The sequence below is a fragment of the Doryrhamphus excisus genome, chromosome 22, assembly GCF_030265055.1.
Source record: "Doryrhamphus excisus isolate RoL2022-K1 chromosome 22, RoL_Dexc_1.0, whole genome shotgun sequence".
Taxonomy (NCBI): domain Eukaryota; kingdom Metazoa; phylum Chordata; class Actinopteri; order Syngnathiformes; family Syngnathidae; genus Doryrhamphus; species Doryrhamphus excisus.
In genome coordinates, this window is record NC_080487.1 from 11,011,227 (window position 1) to 11,033,359 (window position 22,133).

At 40.2% G+C, this 22,133-nt stretch overlaps 1 protein-coding gene across 1 annotated transcript in view; it reads right to left on the reverse strand.

Moving 5' to 3' along the window:
* The window catches only part of nrg3b (neuregulin 3b), a 268,690-nt gene that overhangs the window by 30,279 nt on the left and 216,278 nt on the right, over nucleotides 1-22,133 (reverse strand). Inside the window, exons 3-5 of the mRNA XM_058061816.1 lie at nucleotides 20,551-20,624; nucleotides 7,423-7,449; nucleotides 2,820-2,922 (exon numbers count right to left, since the gene is read on the reverse strand). Of these exons, the coding sequence (XP_057917799.1) occupies nucleotides 2,820-2,922; nucleotides 7,423-7,449; nucleotides 20,551-20,624 (204 nt within the window). The remainder of the gene's footprint in view (nucleotides 1-2,819; nucleotides 2,923-7,422; nucleotides 7,450-20,550; nucleotides 20,625-22,133) is intronic.

The window sequence follows — 22,133 nt, forward strand, 5'->3', positions numbered from 1 at the left end:
GCCGAGGGTGGAATCAAACTCGGGTCTCCTAGCTGTGTGGCCTGCGCGCTAACCACATAGTCCATAATACAGTCATTAAATTTCAAAAAATCATAAATTAATTAATTGATCGCTGTCTTGTGGTTGACTATAGTCTATTATTAGTCATGGACAATTTGGAGTGGCTAATTAACCTAGCATGTTTTTGGAATGTGGGAGGAAACCGGAGTACCCGGAAAAAACCCACGCATGCACCGGGAGAACATGCAAACTCCACACACTAGGGTGGAATTGAACCATGGTCTCCAAGCTGTGAGGTCTGCGCGCTAACCACTCGACCACCGTGCCGCCCCAAACATACTCAAAGTAATACAAATAAAAATATGATGACAACCATTGAACAGGAAATGGACCATATAAGGAATGTTGTCCTGGCTGTTCAGTACAATTTCACTCCATTGACTTTAATAATGAATGGAACAGATCTGTGTACAGTGGTTAACTTCTTTTTTTAACTTGTGTGCCAAAAACGTGTTATTAAATCGGCTGTTTGACTGATGCTATTTCTATTCTTACCAATGGGAAAATATGATTTAAGGCTTTTGTTGGAGCCCCGAGCTGCCACTGTAGGAGTATGAATATGCCAGCGTATTAATGGCTGCCGACGTCAATTACTCTCACATGCAGAAAGAAAAGGCATGTAGACAAAGAGAATTAATAGCAGTCTGTAGGGGGGGTGAATTAATTCGGGTTATACATATTCTTTAATTGAAAAAAAAAAGAACAGGGGGCTGTTATTTTCTGTGTTGTGGAGCTCTGACACGGCACCATACAAATGGGTCAGCGTGACCGGGTGCGGCGTTATAATGAATGTCGCACAGACAGTAACACGCAGGATTTCATCTCCTGTTCAATTCTGGTTGACTTTTCCAAGAAGGATAGAAAGCAGACTTTCAAATAGTGTTGTCTTCTTACGGTGCCCTTTAGTTGGATGGTGTTTAGCATGCAAGGAAGCCAACGTTTCCCAGCCCTGTGTGGGTGTTTTTTTTTTTTTCTCTCCCAAGATTAACTTTTAATGACAAATTAACATTTCATCTGAAAGTTTTAAGAATCAATTAACATTTCATCCAATCAAAGTTGAATTTAAAGGGAAGGACAGGCCCTTACATGTAGCAATTTTTTTTTAAAGCTAAAGAATGCAGGAGTTTTTCATTTTGACCATTATTCTTGATATGGTAATGGTAATGGTTTTATTTCATTTGAACATGCATTAGATGACAATTGAATGCATCCCATAATCAGTTCACAGTTCCACATGTCCAAAAGGAGTAGGAAGAAGCAAAGATTATTAAATCCTACCCCTCCATCTGGTACTTTTACAATCAGTAACTCTTACATTTGTTCACTTCCTGCTTTCCTAATATAGTTTACGTATTTTTTATGATTACATTTTTTTATTTATTTTTATTTTTAAATTTTTTAATGATTTCAATGTTTTCAATTTTTTTTTTCATTTTTTTTCATTTTTTAATTTTTTTTATTTTTTTTTACGATATATCAAAATGAAAATATGAACACATTATTTAAGTGTATTTTTAATCAAAATTAAGCATTTTTTTTAGGTTTCTTTAAAGAAAAGTGAATAAATTGATGACAAAAGTAATTATTCTAGCAATAACAATGATTACAGTCTGTAATATATTTATGAATAAAAGTTTTTAAGCCCAAACATGCAATTTTTTTAATGTTTTCTTCACAGGAAGGGGAAAATACTTATAAATAAATAAGTACTTATAAATAAAAAAATAATTAAGTTAATTAATTAATTAATTAAAATAAACAAAGTACTTACTTATGAATAAAATAAAAATAATAATTACAGTAAATCATTTTTAAAATATAATTTTATATATATATATATATATATATATATATATATATATATATATATATATATATATATATATATATATATATATATATATATATATATATATATATACAACAAATATAATTATTACAGTTCATTCATTCATTTTCTACCGCTTATCTTCACAAGGGTCGCGGGGGTGCTGGAGCCTATCCCAGCTGTCCAGCAGAGAGGCGGGGTACACTCTGGACTGGTCGCCAGCCAATCACAGGGCACATATAGACAAACAACCATTCACACTCACATCCAGTCGCTAATTAACCTAGCATGTTTATATGTGCCCTGTGATTGGCTGGCCACCAGTCCAGGTTGTACCCCGCCTCTTGCCCGACAGACAGCTGGGATAGGCTCCAGCACCCCCTAAGGTGACCCTTGTGAGGATGGTACAATTTTCATGGTACAATATTGGTTTATTTGTATCTTTATCTGTACTTGGTGGCACGGCGGTCGAGTGGTTAGCGTGCAGATAGGAGACCAGGGTTTGATCCCACCCTCGGCCATCTCGTGAGGATAAGTGATAGAAAATTAATGAATGTATGATTTTTTTTGGACAAATAAAAATTCACCCAATAAAAATTGACCTATGACCCATTTACGGTCCTGATGCTGAAATCTTGCAAGATTTTCTGATTCAAACAAGACATATTTTTTCCACAAAAATGTTGTTCAATCTGAGGTTTGAGTTCTCGGAATATGCTGGTGTTCGGAAATCATCGGAATAAAATCCGTCCCAAATGTCTCCCGACAGTTTCGGCTTGAATAAAGGATGCTGCGAATCGTCTATTATTTAGAATTTCATGAAAAGTATAGTGCGTTTCTGCATGGCCCCCTGAGGCTCACTCTAAGTCGGGTGGTGGCGGGCGAGCGATGGCGAGCGAGGATGGGTGGGTGGGTGGTACGAGTCGCTTACTTGTTGCGGCGGTAGAGAGCCATGCACGCCACTCCGAGAAGACAGATCCCCGAGGCGATGCTGAAGATGGACAACACCTGCCTCTGGTAGGTGTCACCACTCTCTGCGGAGGGAGAAAATACAGTCTATTAAATTTCATAAAGAGGCTGCAGCTGGGGATGGAAAAGCAAAAGTGGAGGAATTTGTCTTGCATTACCATAAGGGGGGGGGCACACAAGCAACACACACACACAGTCCGCATTAGCATATAGCCACCAATGCCGCTGTCAGTAAATGTCATAGTTTCCAACAACACATAGCCATGTAGGAGAAGACATTTTATCCGAGAGGAGACTAAGGGCCACTGCTGCAGCAAAGTGGAGACTGCAGAGTATAATACTGCAGCATCCATTGTTATTTTTTGTTATTTATCGTCATTTATAGCCATGTAGGAGAAGACATTTTATCCAAGAGGAGACTAAGGGCCACTGCTGCAGCAAAGTGGAGACTGCAGAGTATAATACTGCAGCATCCATTGTTATTTTTCATTATTTCTAGTCATTTATAGCCATGTAGGAGAAGACATTTTATCCAAGAGGAGACTAAGGGCCACTGCTGCAGCAAAGTGGAGACTGCAGAGTATAATACTGCAGCATCCATCGTTATTTTTCGTTATTTATAGTCATTTATAGCCATGTAGGAGAAGACATTTTATCCGAGAGGAGACTGAGGGCCACTGCTGCAGCAAAGTGGAGACTGCAAAGTATAATACTGCAGCATCAATTGTTATTTTTCGTTATTTATCGTCACTTATAACCATGTAGGAGAGGACATTTTATCCAAGAGGAGACTAAGGGCCACTGCTGCAGCAAAGTGGAGACTGCAGAGTATAATACTGCAGCATCCATTGTTATTTTTCGTTATTTATCATCACTTATAACCATGTAGGAGAAGACATTTTATCCGAGAGGAGACTAAGGGCCACTGCTGCAGCAAAGTGGAGACTGCAGAGTATAATACTGCAGAATCCATTGTTATTTTTCGTTATTTATAGTCATTTATAGCCATGTAGGAGAAGACATTTCATCCGAGAGGAGACTGAGGGCCACTGCTGCAGCAAAGTGGAGACTGCAGAGTATAATACTGCAGCATCCATTGTTATTTTTTGTTATTTATCGTCACTTATAACCATGTAGGAGAAGACATTTTATCCAAGAGGAGACTAAGGGCCACTGCTGCAGCAAAGTGGAGACTGCAGAGTATAATACTGCAGCATCCATTGTTATTTTTCGTTATTTATAGTCATTTATAGCCATGTAGGAGAAGACATTTTATCCGAGAGGAGACTGAGGGCCACTGCTGCAGCAAAGTGGAGACTGCAGAGTATAATACTGCAGCATCCATCGTTATTTGTCGTTATTTATAGTCATTTATAGCCATATAGGAGAAGGCATTTTATCCGAGAGGAGACTGAGGGCCACTGCTGCAGCAAAGTGGAGACTGCAGAGTATAATACTGCAGCATCCATCGTTATTTGTCGTTATTTATAGTCATTTATAGCCATGTAGGAGAAGACATTTTATCCAAGAGGAGACTAAGGGCCACCGCTGCAGCCAAGTGGAGACTGCAGAGTATAATACTGCAGCATCCATTGTTATTTTTTTGTTATTTATCGTCACTTATAACCATGTAGGAGAAGACATTTTATCCAAGAGGAGACTAAGGGCCACTGCTGCAGCAAAGTGGAGACTGCAGAGTATAATACTGCAGCATCCATCGTTATTTTTCGTTATTTATAGTCATTTATAGCCATGTAGGAGAAGACATTTTATCCGAGAGGAGACTGAGGGCTGGATTGATGGGATTCTATTATTCGATGCCCTAAATGAACCTATTTGACTGAAGGAATGCGATTTTCAATGTATGTATAACAATAATGACATTCATTCATTCATTTTCTACCGCTTATCCTCGCGGGAGTCGTGGGGCATGCTGGAGCCTATCCCAGCTGTCTTCGGGCGAGAGGCGGGGTAAGCCAGCCAATCACAGGGACAAACAACCATTCACACTCACATTCATACCACATCATTATGACAAATAACATCCATTCATTGTGGGTGCTGGAGCCTATCCCAGCTGTCATATACTGCATATATAGCTACAGTACTACAGTAAGAGTATTGTGCCACATCAACCAGACAATACACTACCAATGTATGATGCAGAATATTAACCAACTACTATGCAAGCTCAAAAGACTCAGTAAGTATAATGTGAGTGTGAATGGTTGTTTGTCTATATGTGCCCTGTGATTGGCTGGCTTTCCCCGCCTCTTGCCCGAAGACAGCTGGGATAGGTTCCAGCACCCCCAATGAATGGATGTTATTTGTCATAATGATGCACATCACTAGCAAATAAAACTTTCCCATTCAATATTGCACATTATTTTCCAGACAAAGTATCGTTTTTTCCAGGTGTTGCTCTGGTCCGTGAAGGCATCATGCTGTCTTCTAAGCAAAGTGTGACATCAGCAGGACAAATGCAGTAAAAGTAACAGCCTGTTTGTGACGGCTTGGCTTGTCTGTAGTTTCTGTCAACAACAGAGACGAACCGCAGGAGGTCTTTTCTCCTCTCATCTGTGCCTGTCTGCCCACGTTTTTATCAACCCTCACTCGGGATGCTATACACGGCAACTGTTTTGAGTGCTTCCTGCGGTCCAATTCCTGCCGACGAGTGGGAATAAGCGAGCGCGTCAGCGGAGTGCAGCAGTCATCACGCTGCACTTTATTTCGGAAGACGTGTCCCCATGAGTGTCAAGAAGTGTCACCGCCTTTAGCGTCATTCAAGTGACCTCTCTCTCTCTCTCTCTCTCCGCTCAGCATCATACGCTGCGCCGCCTGATTTTCCTCTTTTTGTGAAATGGGTCTTTTTTTATTTATTTATTTTGGGAGGCGCGGGAGCGCAGAAGCGCAGCAAAGCTCTTCTGAATGGCCGGGAGAAAAGCAACACATTGCATGCACGTAAAACCATTAGAGACCTTTTCAAGTCCGATAGCTGGGAGGCATTCATGAGATTAGATTTGGAAAAAAGAACTTGGGCGGTACGGTGGAGTAGTGGTTTGAATGTTGGTAGGGGATCTGGAATATATGGGTTCAAATCTCTGTGTGGAGTTTACATGTTTTCTTTCAACTTCCACATGCGTTTTTTTGCCCTGCCATTTGACTCCATTTGACTCATCCAAAGTCAGCTGGGATAGGCTCCAGCATTGGGAGGATTTTTAAAGGTTAGAATGTTGGCAGGGGATCTTGATTATATGGGTTCAAACCCCTGTGTGGAATTTGCATGTTTTCTTCCAACTTCCACGTGCATTTTTGGCCGACTCATCCAAAGTCAGCTGGGATAGGCTCCAGCATTGGGAGGATTAAAAAAAAAAAGGCCTGGACTGGTGGCCAGACAATCACAGGGCACATATAGACAAACAACCATTCACACTCACATTCATACCTATGGACAATTTGGAGTCGCTAATTAACCTAGCATGTTTTTGGAATGTGGGAGGAAACCGGAGTACCTGGAGAAAACCCAGCCAAAGATGGCCGAGGGTGGAATCGAACTCGGGTCTCCTAACTGTGTGGCCTGTGCGCTAACCACTCAGTCCATAATACAGTCATTAAATTTAAAAAAATCATAAATTAATTAATTGATCGCTGTCTTGTGGTTGACTATAGCCTATTATTAGTCATGGACAATTTGGAGTGGCTAATTAACCTAGCATGTTTTTTTGGAATGTGGGAGGAAACCGGAATACCCGGAGAAAACCCACGCATGCACGGTGTAGAACATGCTAACTCCACACAGAGATGGCCGAGGGTGGAATCGAACTTGGGTCTCTGTGTTAGCTGTGACGAGCTAACCACTCGTCGTTAATCATGTCAAAAATATGATCTACAGTGAGATTAGATTAGATTTTGAAAAAGAACTTTTTCAGTACGGTGGAGTAGTGGTTAGAAAATTGGCAGGGGATCTTGAATATATGGGTTCAAATCCCTGTGTGGAGTTTGCATGTTTTCTTCCAACTTCCACATGCATTTTTGTCCGACTCATACAAAGTCAGCTGGGATAGGCTCCAGCATTGGGAGGATTTTTTTTTAAAAAGGCCTGGACTGGTGGCCAGCCAATCACAGGGCACATATAGACAAACAACCATTCACACTCACATTCATACCTATGGACAAGTCAGCTGGGATAGGCTCCAGCAATGGAAGGATAAAAAAAAAACCATGAATGAAAAAAGGAGTGATGATGAGATAATCAAGCAATCAACCCTTTTTGTAGTCCTAACATGTATTTATCACATGACTTGTAGTCCTTTTTTAGCCTTGTTGCATCACACATGCAAACATACATGCCTGCTTTAATGACAAAGAGGCAGTATACACCTAATTCCCAACCGCCGTGTTTCCATGGCGACTGGCCCACATTCTTTTTTTTTTTTTTTTTTTTTTTCCCAAGGAGAGCGGCCTCATTCAGCTACATGGTGCATCATTTTCACAGGGGGGTGGGGGGGGGGGGGGGGGGTTATGATGTTATCACACAGAACATAGAGACAGGAAGACTGTCTTACCCATGAACTCGATGCCAAGTTCATCCGCTGTTGGTTGTTGGATCGGAGGGCAGGCGTCAGGAATGGCGTGGAAAGAGAAGAAGAGAGAGGAAAAAAAACACAATGAGGTTAGATTGCAACACAAAGGTAAAGGAAGAAATATTATATATATATATATATTAAGTGTACAATTCGAGCCTAATTGGCCAACCACAGCAGTACTGCATACTGCTGGTTTTTAACACAACAAAAATCAGTAGGTTTTTTTTCATTTCCAAGTTGTCAACAAAGCAATTTAGTTAATGAATACCTGATGCATTGTTAACTTAGCACTTAGCACTTAGCACGGGTAGCCAAAATTTTTGGAGGGCCACACATTGCCACATTTCCTACTTTTGACTACATTCTTGTACTTTTTTTTTATAGTGTAAGATAAACTTTAATTTTGTTTATCTCGGACTGGTGGCCAGCCAATCACAGGGTACATATAGACAAACAACCATTCACACTCACATTCGTACCTATGGACAATTTGGAGTCGCTAATTAACCTAGCATTCCAAAATCATGCTAGGTTAATTCGCATGGGTGCTGGAGCCTATCCCAGCTGACTTTGGGGCAAGAGGTGGGGTATACCCTGGACTGGTTACCGTATAGACAAACAACCATTCACACTCACATTCATACCTGGACAATTTCATTCATTCATTCATTTTCTACCGCTTTATCCTCACGAGGGTCGCGGGGGTGCTGGAGCCTATCCCAGCTGTCTTCGGGCGAGAGGCGGGGTACACCCTGGACTGGTGGCCAGCCAATCACAGGGCACATATAGACAAACAACCATTCACACTCACATTCATACCTATGGACAATTTGGAGTCGCTAATTAGCCTAGCATGTTTTTGGAATGTGGGAGGAAACCGGAGTTTTCGATTATGTTAAGGCTTTCAAAAGTGCAATTTAGTGACAATAATAATCATCTTAATAAAAGTATAAAAGTATAAATTACAATGTACATTTTCAAAATAAACATGATTGCATAATGTGTTTTTTATTTAAATTTAGTTAATTATTTAAGTTCAATTAATTTTTTAAAACAAAAAACAAACAAAAAAAATAACAAAAAAATTAATTGAACTTGAATAATTTAACTAAATTAAAATAAAAAAACACATTATGCAATCATGTTTATTTTGATAATTTTGTTTGTTTGTTTTCGATTTTTAATAAAAATAATTAAAAAATCCCCAAAATAAATGCAACAATTTTAAGCCTGATTAACGGCACTCTGCCATCTTTAAAAAGTAAGAGTAACTGCAAAAAGTAAAAGTCACAATAAATTCCTCCATGTTACAAATAGTTAAGTGATGTGATATTGTGTTTTTTTTATTTAAATTTAGGTAAATTATTTAAGTTCAATTAATTTTTTTGTTCAATTTAATTTCTTTTGTTTGTTTTAGATTTTGAATAAAAATAATTAAAAAATCCCCAAAATAAATGCAACAATTTTAAGCCTGATTAACGGCACTGTGCCAACTTTAAAAAAGTAAGAGTAACAATAAATTCATCCATGTTACAAGTAGTTAAGTGAGGTGATATTGTGTTTTTTTAATTTAAATTTAGGTAAATTATTTAAGTTCAATTATTTTTTTTGTTCAATTTATTTTTTTTGTTTGTTTTAGATTTTGAATAAAAATAAATAAAAAATCCCCAAAAATAAATGCAACAATTTTAAGCCTGATTAACGGCACTGTGCCAACTTTAAAAAAGTAAGCGTAACAATAAATTCATTCATGTTACAAGTAGTTAAGTGAGGTGATATTGTGTTTTTTTTTATTTAAATTGAGTTAAATTATTTAAGTTCAATTAATTTTTTTGTTCAATTTAATTTATTTTGTTTGTTTTAGATTTTGAATAAAAATAATTTAAAAATCCCCAAAATAAATGCAACAATTTTAAGCCTGATTAACAGCACTGTGCCAACTTTAAAAAAGTAAGAGTAACAATAAATTCATTCATGTTACAAATAGTTAAGTGAGGTGATATTGTGTTTTTTTATTTAAATTTAGTTAAATTACTTAAGTTCAATTAATTTTTTTGTTCAATTTATTTATTTTTGTTTGTTTTAGATTTTGAATAAAAATAATTAAAAAATCCCCAAAATAAATGCAACAATTTTAAGCCTGATTAACGGCTTTGTGCCAACTTTAAAAAAGTAAGAGTAACAATAAATTCATTCATGTTACAAGTAGTTAAGTGAGGTGATATTGTGTTTTTTATTTAAATTCAGTTAAATTATTTAAGTACAATTATTTTTTTTGTTCAATTTATTTTTTTTGTTTGTTTTAGATTTTGAAAAAAATAAAAATAAAAAATCCCCAAAAATAAATGCAACAATTTTAAGCCTGATTAACAGCACTGTGCCAACTTTAAAAAAGTAAGAGTAACAATAAATTAATTCATGTTACAAGTAGTTAAGTGAGGTGATATTGTGTTTTTTTTATTTAAATTTAGTTAAATTATTAAAGTTCAATTAATTTTTTTGTTCAATTTAATTTTTTTTGTTTGTTTTAGATTTTGAATAAAAATAAATTAAAAATCCCCAAAATAAATGCAACAATTTTAAGCCTGATTAACAGCACTGTGCCAACTTTAAAAAAGTAAGAGTAACAATAAATTCATTCATGTTACAAATAGTTAAGTGAGGTGATATTGTGTTGTTTTTTTTTTTAATTTAGGGAAATTATTTAAGTTCAATTAATTTTTTGTTAAATTAAATTTTTTTTGTTTGTTTTAAATTTTGAATAAAAATAATTAAAAAATCCCCAAAATAAATGCAACAATTTTAAGCCTGATTAACAGCACTGTGCCAACTTTAAAAAAGTAAGAGTAACAATAAATTCATTCATGTTACAAGTAGTTAAGTGAGGTGATATTGTCATTTTTATTTAAATTTAGTTAAATTACTTAAGTTCAATAAATTTTTTTGTTCAATTTATTTTTTTGTTTGTTTTAGATTTTGAATAAAAATAAATAAAAAATCCCCAAAATAAATGCAACAATTTTAAGCCTGATTAACGGCACTGTGCCAACTTTAAAAAAGTAAGAGTGACAATAAATTCATTCATGTTACAAGTAGTTAAGTGAGGTGATATTGTCATTTTTATTTAAATTTAGTAAAATTACTTAAGTTCAATTAATTTTTTTGTTCAAATTTTTTTTTTTTGTTTTAGATTTTGAATAAAAATAAATAAAAAATCCCCAAAAATAAATGCAACAATTTTAAGCCTGATTAACGGCACTGTGCCAACTTTAAAAATATAAGAGTAACTGCAAAAAGTAAAAGTAACAATAAATTCCTCCATGTTACAAATAGTTAAGTGAGGTGATATTGTGTTTTTTTTCATTTAAATTTAGTTAAATTATTTAAGTTCAATTAATTTTTTTGTTCAATTTATTTTTTTTTGTTTGTTTTAGATTTTGAATATTACATGTTACAAATAGTTAAGTGAGGTGATATTTTGCGGAAATGTCTCTTAGCGTTTGCATTTGAATTGATAATATTACTCATCTTTTTACATTTTTATGTAAAACTTTGCACGTTCTTAACATGCATATGCAACAAAGTGGTGTCATTTTTTGCCTGATCCTGCTAACAACCACAAACCAACCACCAAAAGTCTAAGAAATCAACTTTGTGGAGATAAAAAAAAAAAAAAACTAGGTGTTTAACAGCAAGCACCCTTGCATCCTCTTTGAATGAAAACAAGCAAGTAGCTGCAAGGATTAGAGCGAGGCGGTGAAAATAAAAAGTTGAAAAATGACACATCGTAAAGCTTTATGTCACTGCTGGCTGCTGCTCCTTTGTAAAGACTTTTTTTTTTTTTTTTTTTCCCCCCCGACTTCTTATATTGATTTGAGCTGGAAGCATTGCGGTAATTGTTCCCCCCTTTCCGTCTCTCACAAGCTGCTAGCTTGAGGATGCGTGGCGTTATCTCACATAGGCATGTTCTCACATACTTTGACATACGCCCTCAAACAGCTACGTTGAATCTTAGTGCTGGAGGGACGCAGGGAAGGGGGGCTGATAAAAAAAAAGCAGTACCCATACCCCTCATTCCCCCCCACCCCACCCTATTCCGACAGTGCCTCAGTTTTTCATGCGACTGTAATGTAATCTCATTTAAATTAAAATGAAAGCGCTCACCAGTAATTGCTTTTCTGACAGAGGTGGGCCCACTCTTAAATAGAATGCAGCTTGCTGAGCCGCCGACATTATTTGGTGCTTTTGGCGTTCTTTGAAAAATATGATGGATTTTGATGGTTTGATGGTGGGAATCTGTCAACAGGAATAGCTTGTAAAACCTTTGAGGAAAAATAGTAAAAACGGTCCTTGGAACTGGAGTACTTTTCCGGAGAACGCTTGACTAGTCAATTTTTGTTGAATTCAGTATAGAGTACTATAGAGGGTCGCATGGGGGTGCTGGAGCCTATCCCAGCTGTCTTCGGGCGAGAGGCGGGGTACACCCTGGACAATTTGGAGTCGCCAATTAACCTAGAGAATATGCAAACTCCACACAGAGATGGCCGAGGATGGAATCGAACTCGGGTCTCCTAGCTGTGTGGCCTGCGCGCTAACCACACGTCCACCATTTTAGATATGGTAGTATTCATTCATTTATTCATTCATTCATTTTCTACCACTTATCCACACGAAAGGTCGCGGGGGTGCTGGAGCCTATCCCAGCTGTCTTCTTCATGGACTGATTACCAGCCAATCACAGGGCACATATAGACAAACAACTATTCACACTCACATTCATACCTATGGACAGTTTGGAGTCGTTAATTAACCTAGCATGTTTTTGGAATGTGGGAGGAAACCAGAATACCCGGAGAAAACCCGGCCAGAGATGGCCGAGGGTGGAATCGAACTCGGGTCTCCTAGCTGTGTGGCCTGCGCGCTAACCACTCAGTCCATAATACAGTCATTAAGTTTCAAAAATTCATAAATTAATTAATTGATCGCTGTCTTGTGGTTGACTATAGCCTATTATTAGTCAAATCAAATATTGCAATACATTCATTCATTTTCTACCTCTTATCCTCACGAGGAACGCAGGGGTGCTGGAGCCTATCCCAGCTGTCTTTGGGTGAGAGGCGGGGTACCAGCCTCACCAGCCAATCACAGGGCACATATAGACAAACAACCATTCACACTCACATTCATACTTATGGACAATTTGGAGTCGCTAATTAACCTAGCATGTTTTTGGAATGTGGGAGGAAACCGGAGTAGCCGGAGAAAACCCACGCATGCACAGGGAGAACATCCAAACTCCACACAGAGATGGCCGAGGGTGGGATCAAACCCTGGTCTCCTTGCTGCGCGCTAACCACTCGACCGCCGTGCCACCAAGTACAGATACAGATACAAATAAACCAATATTGTACCATGAAAATTGTACCTCACAATGGTCACTTTGGGGGGTGCTGGAGCCTATCCCAGCTGTCTTTGGGCGAGAGGCGGGGTACACCCTGGACTGATGGCCAGCCAATCACAGGGCACATATAGACAAACAACCATTCACACTCACATTCATACCTATGAACAATTTGGAGTCGCTAATTAACCTAGCATGTTTTTGGAATGTTGGAGGAAACCGGAGTACCCGGAGAAAACCCAGCCAGAGATGGCTGAGGGTGGAATCGAACCCGGGTCTCCGAGCTGTGAGGCCTGCGTGCTAACCAAAATTATGCTCATTTTTGTATTGAGTTCCTATGAAGAAGCTTTTTAGATCTTCCAGAATCTGCACCTATTCCAGCTGTATTTCCTTGGATTTCTAAAACTGTCTTAATTTACTCCACCAACAGCTCGCCTCCGGACACACTCCCAAGACAAAAACGGGGGGGCAGACCAACTGATTGTAACCAGGCATGCCCATATAAGGAAATATGGTTAGAAAAACGAATCAACAGCATATTACATAAAACACATAGTTGGACTGCTGCATTGCCATGGCAACACCAGCAACGCTCATGCACCATCAAAGCCATACAACTAACAAACATCTACAAAGGATGCATTTTAATAAATACCCCCCCCCCCCCCCCAAAAAAAGATGAAAAATGACCTCACCCGCTGTGCATAATAAACATATAATCAGTGAAGTAATTTAAAGGCATTATAAAGCATCCGGAATTGCACTCGCAAGTGTTTGTTCTGGTCGACTGATGGCGTCCTCCCTGCAAATGAACCGCCCCCGGGGAGGGAACTCAAACCGGGTTGTATTTGAGAGGATGGCGCTCATTTTTTTTTTTTTTTATTGAACACAATGAAGTCCACTTCCAGATTTATCTCCAGGACCCTCAAGGATTAATAAACAAATGTCAGCCTTTATTTCACGCTCTATCTGATTCACAGTCAAGCTCGGCGTAGTGAATGATTAAGACAGTCACCGCCTGATCAATTCCCGAAGGAGGACATTATCCACGGGATGCTTTGAGATGAACCTTTAGACCCTGCTAGCAGGTTCACGCCGTCCCCCCGTGCGTCCGCAAAAAAAAAAACCAAAGACGAAGCATCTTTTTGCAATGCCACCTGATCTCGATTATCCGTTTTCCGCCGTCGCTCTTGGCTACAGTCGACACTTCGGTCGACCGCTTCCTCTTGGCGTAGCTTTGTCTGAAGGCATTCACCAATCATAATAACAGAAGGCGTTCAATCCTCGGCGCTGGCAATGCTAAACACCCCCGGGTAGTCGTTTACAGCGTTTCGAGCGAGACGGGAGAATACCTGTGTCAGATGCTCTCGGCCTGATTACGAGACGGGAATCTGGCCGCGGGAAGGAAGACAATGACGCCATGAATCAAATCCATAATCCCATCCTTGAACAAGGAATGCAGCCAATGTGTGCAACTGCGTGCAATATCCTGTGTAAATACACTGTCATATATTTAGCTCTGAGCTTCACATAAAACACAAAAAAACATTTTGCTCGCTTTTCAGCCTCTTAAGACAAAGAACGGGCATTTGAACATGAAATATGAATGTATCTACATGTAAACATCAAAGTTATCATATCAAATCAGAGAGGATGCATACAGTATGCGCTAACTTTATCACCCCGGGGAACCTTACTCCTCCATTCACTTCATGTATATGCACAAGGGGAGTCATGAGATTTCATGATATGCAACATCAAACGTGACAATGTTGTGGGAACAGGACTGTGATGATAATACACGTAATAATAAACACACACTATAAACCTTGCAATTCCGGTGCTCCCTCTTGACATGTGGCTGTTTTTTTCATAAGAGGTAAACAGTTGCTGCTGTGTTAACATCTAAGCAAAAGCTAAAAAATGTGACATTTGATCAAAATTATTGAAGATTTGTTAGATCAAAACACGATCGCTGCGTATGAGTTCTATCGAAACGTGACACGAACGTCAAATTCAGAAATTCACTACTTCTGGTACAGCACTCTATGCATCACGGGAACTGCTGTTCTTTTAGCGTAAACATAAAATCAATTTACTGCAATCTGCCATCTAAAATAAACACAAAAATGGCCGAGATGGCCGAGGGTGGAATCGAACCCTGGTGTCCGAGCTGTGAGGCTGCGTGCTAACCAAAATTATGCTCATTTTTGGCCCTTTGTATTGAGTTGTAGACTCCTATAAATAAACACACACTATGAACCTTGCAATTCCGGTGCTCCCCCTTGACTTATGGCTGTTTTTTTCACAAGAGGTAAACAGCTTCTGCGGTGTTAACGTCTAAGCAGAAGCTAAAAAAAATTACATTTCAGCAAAATTATTTAAGATTTGTTCGATCAAAACACGATCGCTGCGTATGAGTTCTATCGAAACGTGACACGAGCGTCAAATTCAGAAATTCACTACTTCTGGTACAGCACTCTATGCATCACGGGAACTGCGGTTCTTTTAGCGTAAACATGAAATCAATTTAGTGCAATCTGACATCTAAAATAAACACAAAAATGGCCGAGATGGCCGAGGGTGGAATCGAACCCTGGTCTCCGAGCTGTGAGGCCTGCGTGCTAACCAAAATTATGCTCATTTTTGGCCCTTTGTATTGAGTTGTGGGAACAGGACTGTGATGATAATACACGTAATAATAAACACACACTATAAACCTTGCAATTCCGGTGCTCCCCCTTGACTTATGGCTGTTTTTTTCACAAGAGGTAAACAGTTTCTGTGGTGTTAACGTCTAAGCAGAAGCTAAAAGTTTTTTTACATTTGATCAAAATTATTTAAGATTTGTTAGATCAAAACACGATCGCCGCGTATGAGTTCGAACGAAACGTGACACGAGCGTCAAATTCAGAAATTCACTACTTCTGGTACAGCACTCTATGTATCACGAGTACTCCGGTTTCCTCCCACATTCCAAAAACATGCTAGGTTAATTAGCGACTCCAAATTGTCCATAGGTATGAATGTGAGTGTGAATGGTTGTTTGTCTATATGTGCCCTGTGATTTGCTGGCCACCAGTCCAGAGTGCCTGAAGACAGCTGGGATAGGCTCCAGCACCCGCGCGACACTCGTGAAAATGAATGAATGAATGAATAAAAATGGCTGCTGGAATGTAAATACATATACTGCACATATAGCTACAGTACTACAGTAAGAGTATTGTGCCACATCAACCAGACAATACACTACCAATGTATGATGCAGAATATTAACCAACTACTATACAAACTCAAAATACCTTGTGAGGATAAGCGGTAGAAAATGAATGAATGAATAAACCAATACATTTGAAATAAATTCAAAATAAAATATCCCAAAATGAAGTTTTTATACCCATTTCTGCTGAATATGAAGTATCCCTTCTACCATCTCTAAGGAGAAAGTGTCCTGAATCCACACTTTCGATGGCCCGTGTCCTTAATTTTAAGCAAGTAGGTGACTCATCCAGCTTTAAGCTAAATTGCATACCTTCCGGACTCCCACGAGTCCAATTAAAGATGGAACCACCCCCCCCTACTGTGAACCAATGCAAGACCCTCTCACCTTCTCCCCACCTCATTTCCAAAGCTAGCTTCCCTGCAGTGCTGTGTTCTCTTTTTAACTGTGAGCTGCAAAGACGCTTGGGACCTGTCGTTTGCGCTCGTCTTTGTATCTCACAGAGGATGCTCACTTGTGGAGAGTCAATAGCGAGACAAAAGGCGCGGGGAGCTGATGGATGGAGTGTGATTGTAAAGATGCTCGAGGTGAGGTGGTGGTTTTTGTGGATGACAGAATTTTTTTTTTTTTTTTTTTTCCTCCCCGACGTCAGAGTGATTTGAAGCTACCGACTGCACGACGGCCGAGAGTCAATTTCTGGTGAATTTGTGCATCTGAAAACAAACAACACACAATGAATTGTCCCACTTATAGCTGCTATTACTAAGTGTGTGCATGTACTCCATGTGTGTTAGGACGTGATTTGGCTTTTGAAAGCAGGATAATCCTCTGAACTCTGGGTAATCTGGGTGAATTTGTCCTGCTGGTCAAATTTTCGTCAAATACTCACTTTTTGTTAGCATTCAGAGTAATGATCCCATAATTGTTTTGCTTTTTCTTTGGCTTTCCTGTACTTTATTGGCAATTCCGGCACAGAAAAGGTGAGATGGCAACCATACAACCAAGAATGTTCTGGCTGCTCGGTACACTATGGCTTCCTAAACAATAATAATGGATTAGTTTTTTTTTAAACATGTGTTACATTAAAGAACATTCATTAATTAATTTTCTGCCGTGCTGGAGCCTATCCCACATTAAAGAACATCACATTCAAAATTGGATGCACGGTGGAAAGTGGTTAGCATGCAGGCCACACAGTTAGGAGACCCAAGTTCGATTCCACCCTCAGCCATCTCTGTGTGGAGTTTGTACCGCTTATCCTCACGAGGGTCGCGGGGGGCTGGAGCCTATCCCACATTAAAGAACATTCATTCATTCATTTTCTACTGCTTTTCCTCACAAGGGTCTTGGGGGGTGCTGGAACCTATCCCGCATTAAAGAACATCACATTCAAAATTGGATGCACGGTGGTCAAGTGGTTAGCATGCAGGCCACACAGTTAGGAGACCCGAGTTCGATTCCACCCTCGGCCATCTCTGTGCGGAGTTTGTACCGCTTATCCTCACGAGGGTCGCGGAGGGTGCTAGAGCCTATCCCACATTAAAGAACATCACATTCAAAATTGGATGCACGGTGGACAAGTGGTTAGCATTCAGGACACACAGTTAGGAGACCCAAGTTCGATTCCACCCTCGGCCATCTCTGTGCGGAGTTTGTACCGCTTATGCTCACGAGGGTTGCGGGGGATGCTGGAGCCTATCCCACATTAAAGAACATCACATTCAAAATTGGGATGCACGGCGGACAAGTGGTTAGGGTGCAGGCCACACAGTTAGGAGACCCAAGTTTGATTCCACCCTCGGCCATCTTTGTGTGGAGTTTGTACCGCTTATCCTCACAAGGGTCACGGGGGTGCTGGAGCCTATCCCTCTCTTGGGGAGAGAGGCGGGGTACACCCTGGACTGGTGGCCAGCCAATCACAGGGCACATATAGACAAACAACCATTCACACTCACATTCATACCTATGGACAATTTGGAGTCGCCAATTAACCTAGCATGTTTTTGGAATGTGGGAGGAAACCGGAGTACCCGCAGAAAACCCACGCATGCACGGGGAGAACATGCAAACTCCACACAGAGATATCCGAGGGTGGAATCAAACTCATGTATGTATAATATGTCAGAAATATAATAAAAACGTCAATCTGCCGCCATAGAAAATGGATATGTGGTGTCAAATAGGAGAAATAACAACTCCCACAATGAAACATGGACGCCACAAGGGACGTATAAAGCACATAGTATTTTTGCGACGCTGACTTGTGACCCAATTAAGTGGCTCTCATAGGGGCTTGCTGGTATCAAACACACGGTACGAGGAGAAATTAAGCTTTTTGTGACGCACTCTTGTATAAAGACTATTTTTTTTCATTGTGCATGCATGTTTATGTGATAAAAATCTCCCATCACGGACACTAAGGAACGTCGCGTTTTGAGTAGAAGAGACAGCTGAAACAGGTAATTATAGTCGTCGGGGATCGCCTCGCCGAGATTGACCGTCATAGAAATGTTTGTTGCAGTAAAAAAAGAAAAGATGCTGTGTCAAGCAACGGTACTCTGAGTTGTGTATTTGGAGTGTCTGTTTTGGTGTATGGGTTTAATAACTCTGGCATCCATCTGTGTGCCCATCTGTTAGTCGGATTAGGCAAAACTGGAGGGCTGATCCATCTCTGAAAGCCTTGTTTAAACACAATATTGGTCAAATTGACGAACAAATATTGCATACGTAGGGCTTTTCAACATGTGGCACGCCGAGACGATGTCACACGGTCATTTTTGTCTTCGAAATCGGGAAAATGAAATCGAGTTTTACCGTTGAGTGGGTTATGAGATAATTCCAACCTGCAATAAAAGTCTGTTTGTCCAGCGAACTAGTCTGGTGCTTGTGTATCTCACCAACATTACACTAACAGTAACACTAACAGAATATACTAACATTCATTCATTTTCTACCGCTTTTTCCTCACGAGGGTCGCAGGGGTGCTGGAGCCTATCCCAGCTGTCTTCGAGCGAGAGGCGGGGTACACCCTGGACTGGTCGCCAGCCAATCACAAGGCACGTATAGACAAACAACCATTCACACTCACATTAGTATACTACCAGAGTACCGCATTTTATCATGTCTTCCAATGCGTTTTCCGAATGCCTTATACTTGTAGTTTATCTTCATGCTGGAAAATGTTGTATTCAGGCAAAACATATGTAAAATCTGATAAATATTTTTCGAATAACACGCCAGATTCAAGCATTTATTAACTAATATATTCTTGAAAAGCACGCAGGCCTCACAGCTAGGAGACCCGAGTTCAATTCCACCCTCCCTTGTTCAATTCCTACGTCCCTTGTGGCGCCCATGTTTCATTGTGGGAGTTGTTATTTCTCCTATTTGACACCACATATCCATTTTCTATGGCGGCAGATTGACGTTTTTATTAAATTTCTGACATATTATACATACCTGAGTTCGATTCCACCCTCGGATATCTCTGTGTGGAGTTTGCATGTTCTCACCGTGCATGCGTGGGTTTTCTCCGGGTACTCCGGTTTCCTCCCACATTCCAAAAACATGCTAGGTTAATTAGCGACTCCAAATTGTCGATAGGTATGAATGTGAGTGTGAATGGTTGTTTGTCTATATGTGCCCTGTGATTGGCTGGTGAGGCTGGTACCGCGCCTCTCACCCAAAGACAGCTGGGATAGGCTCTAGCACCCCTGTGTTCCTCGTGAGGATAAGAGGTAGAAAATGAATGAATGAATGAATGTATTGCAGTATTTGATTAGACTAATAATAGGCTATAGTCAACCACAAGACAGCGATCAATTCATTAATTTATGAATTTTTGAAACTTAATGACTGTATTATGGACTGAGTGGTTAGCGCACAGGCCACACAGCTAGGAGACCCGAGTTCGATTCCACCCTCGGCCATCTCTGGCCGGGTTTTCTCCGGGTACTCCGGTTTCCTCCCACATTCCAAAAACATGCTAGGTTAATTAGCGACTCCAAATTGTCCATAGGTATGAATGTGAGTGTGAATGGTTGTTTGTTTATAGGTGCCCTGTGATTGGCTGGTGACAGCTGGGATAGGCTCCAGCACCTCTGCGTTCCTCGTGAGGATAAGAGGTAGAAAATGAATGAATGTATTGCAGTATTTGATTAGACTAATAATAGGCTATAGTCAACCACAAGACAGCGATCAATTAATTAATTTATGAATTTTTGAAACTTAATGACTGTATTATGGACTGAGTGGTTAGCGCACAGGCCACACAGCTTGGAGACCCGAGTTCGATTCCACCCTCGGCCATGCTAAGAGAATATGCTAAGAGAATGTGTTATGTGTAATATGATTAATAATTATTATCATTATTACCTAAAACTGAAGGTATTTTTGTTTCTTTTACCCGATCACCTTATTGGTTGGTGTCACAGGTTACCGTTAAATACACAAATACAAAACAAAAAAATTCAAAAAGAGGACATACTTGGGTCAGACAAGATGGCATCGGTCTTGGGTACAAACTGGTCACACCGTAGACCGTGGTAGCCTTCCTTACACCTGCGGGACACACACAAAAACAAACAGTCAGGTGACAAACGAACCCCCCAAAAAAAGCCTTACTAGAGTCAAAGTGAAGTACAGGAAAGCTAAGGACCGAGGGGGATGGAACAGGAACTGTCAGGAAGGAGGAAAAAAAGGCCGTCTGTAGCATGCCTGATAGCAAATGAGTGACAGGAAGGCCGGGTCCTGGTGGAGAAGCTGAGATGGAGAGTACTCGGGAGTGATGTAAGTGATAAAGCTATGGTTGCAAGAGTCGTGTAAACACTGTCCTGACGACGTCTGAACTTTTGGCGCCGGTAATCCCAACGTCATAAAGACAAACAGATAAAGTCAGGACGTCCGTCACATTTCAGAAAACATTTTTATTACAATATTTTTTTTTTTTCAAACTCCATACTGCCGGCAGCACTCATGCAGCCCCAGACTACCACACTGTTGACTGTAGGCGGATATCTTCTAATAATAGCAGTGTATTGACTCATTGTCAGGTCGGCACGGTGGTCGAGTGGTTAGCACGCAGACCTCACAGCTATGAGACCAGGGTTCAATTCCACCCTCGGGCATCTCTGTGTGGAGTTTGCATGTTCTCCCCCGTGCATGCGTGGGTTTTTTCCGGGTACTCCGGTTTCCTCACACATTCCAAAAACATGCTATGTTAATTAGCATGTATGAATGTGAGTGTGAATGGTTGTTTGATTCGACTAATAACATGCTATAGTCAACCACAAGACAGCGATCAATTAATTAATTTATGAATTTTTGAAACTTAATGACTGTATTATGGACTGAGTGGTTAGCGCGCAGGCCACACAGCTAGGAGACCTGAGTTTCGATTCCACCCTCAGCCATCTCTGGCCGGGTTTTCTCCGGGTACTCCGGTTTCCTCCCACATTCCAAAAACATGCTAGGTTAATTAGCGACTCCAAATTGTCCATAGGTATGAATGTGAGTGTGAATGGTTGTTTGTCTATATGTGCCCTGTGATTGGCTGGCTGGCGACCAGTCCAGGGTGTACCCCACGTCTCGCCCGAAGACAGCTGGGATAGGCTCCAGCACCCCAGCGAGGATAAGAGGTAGAAAATAAATGAATGTATTGCAGTATATAATTTGACTAATAATAGGCTATAGTCAACCACAAGACAGCGATCAATTAATTAATTTATGAATTTTTGAAACTTAATGACTGTATTATGGACTGAGTGGTTAGCGCGCAGGCCACACAGCTAGGAGACCTGAGTTCGATTCCACCCTCAGCCATCTCTGGCCGGGTTTTCTCCGGGTACTCCGGTTTCCTCCCACATTCCAAAAACATGCTAGGTTAATTAGCGACTCCAAATTGTCCATAGGTATGAATGTGAGTGTGAATGGTTGTTTGTCTATATGTGCCCTGTGATTGGCTGGCTGGCCACCAGTCCAGGGTGTACCCCGCCTCTCGCCCGAAGACAGCTGGGATAGGCTCCAGCAACCCCCGCGACCCTCGTGAAGAAAAGCGGTAGAAAATGAATG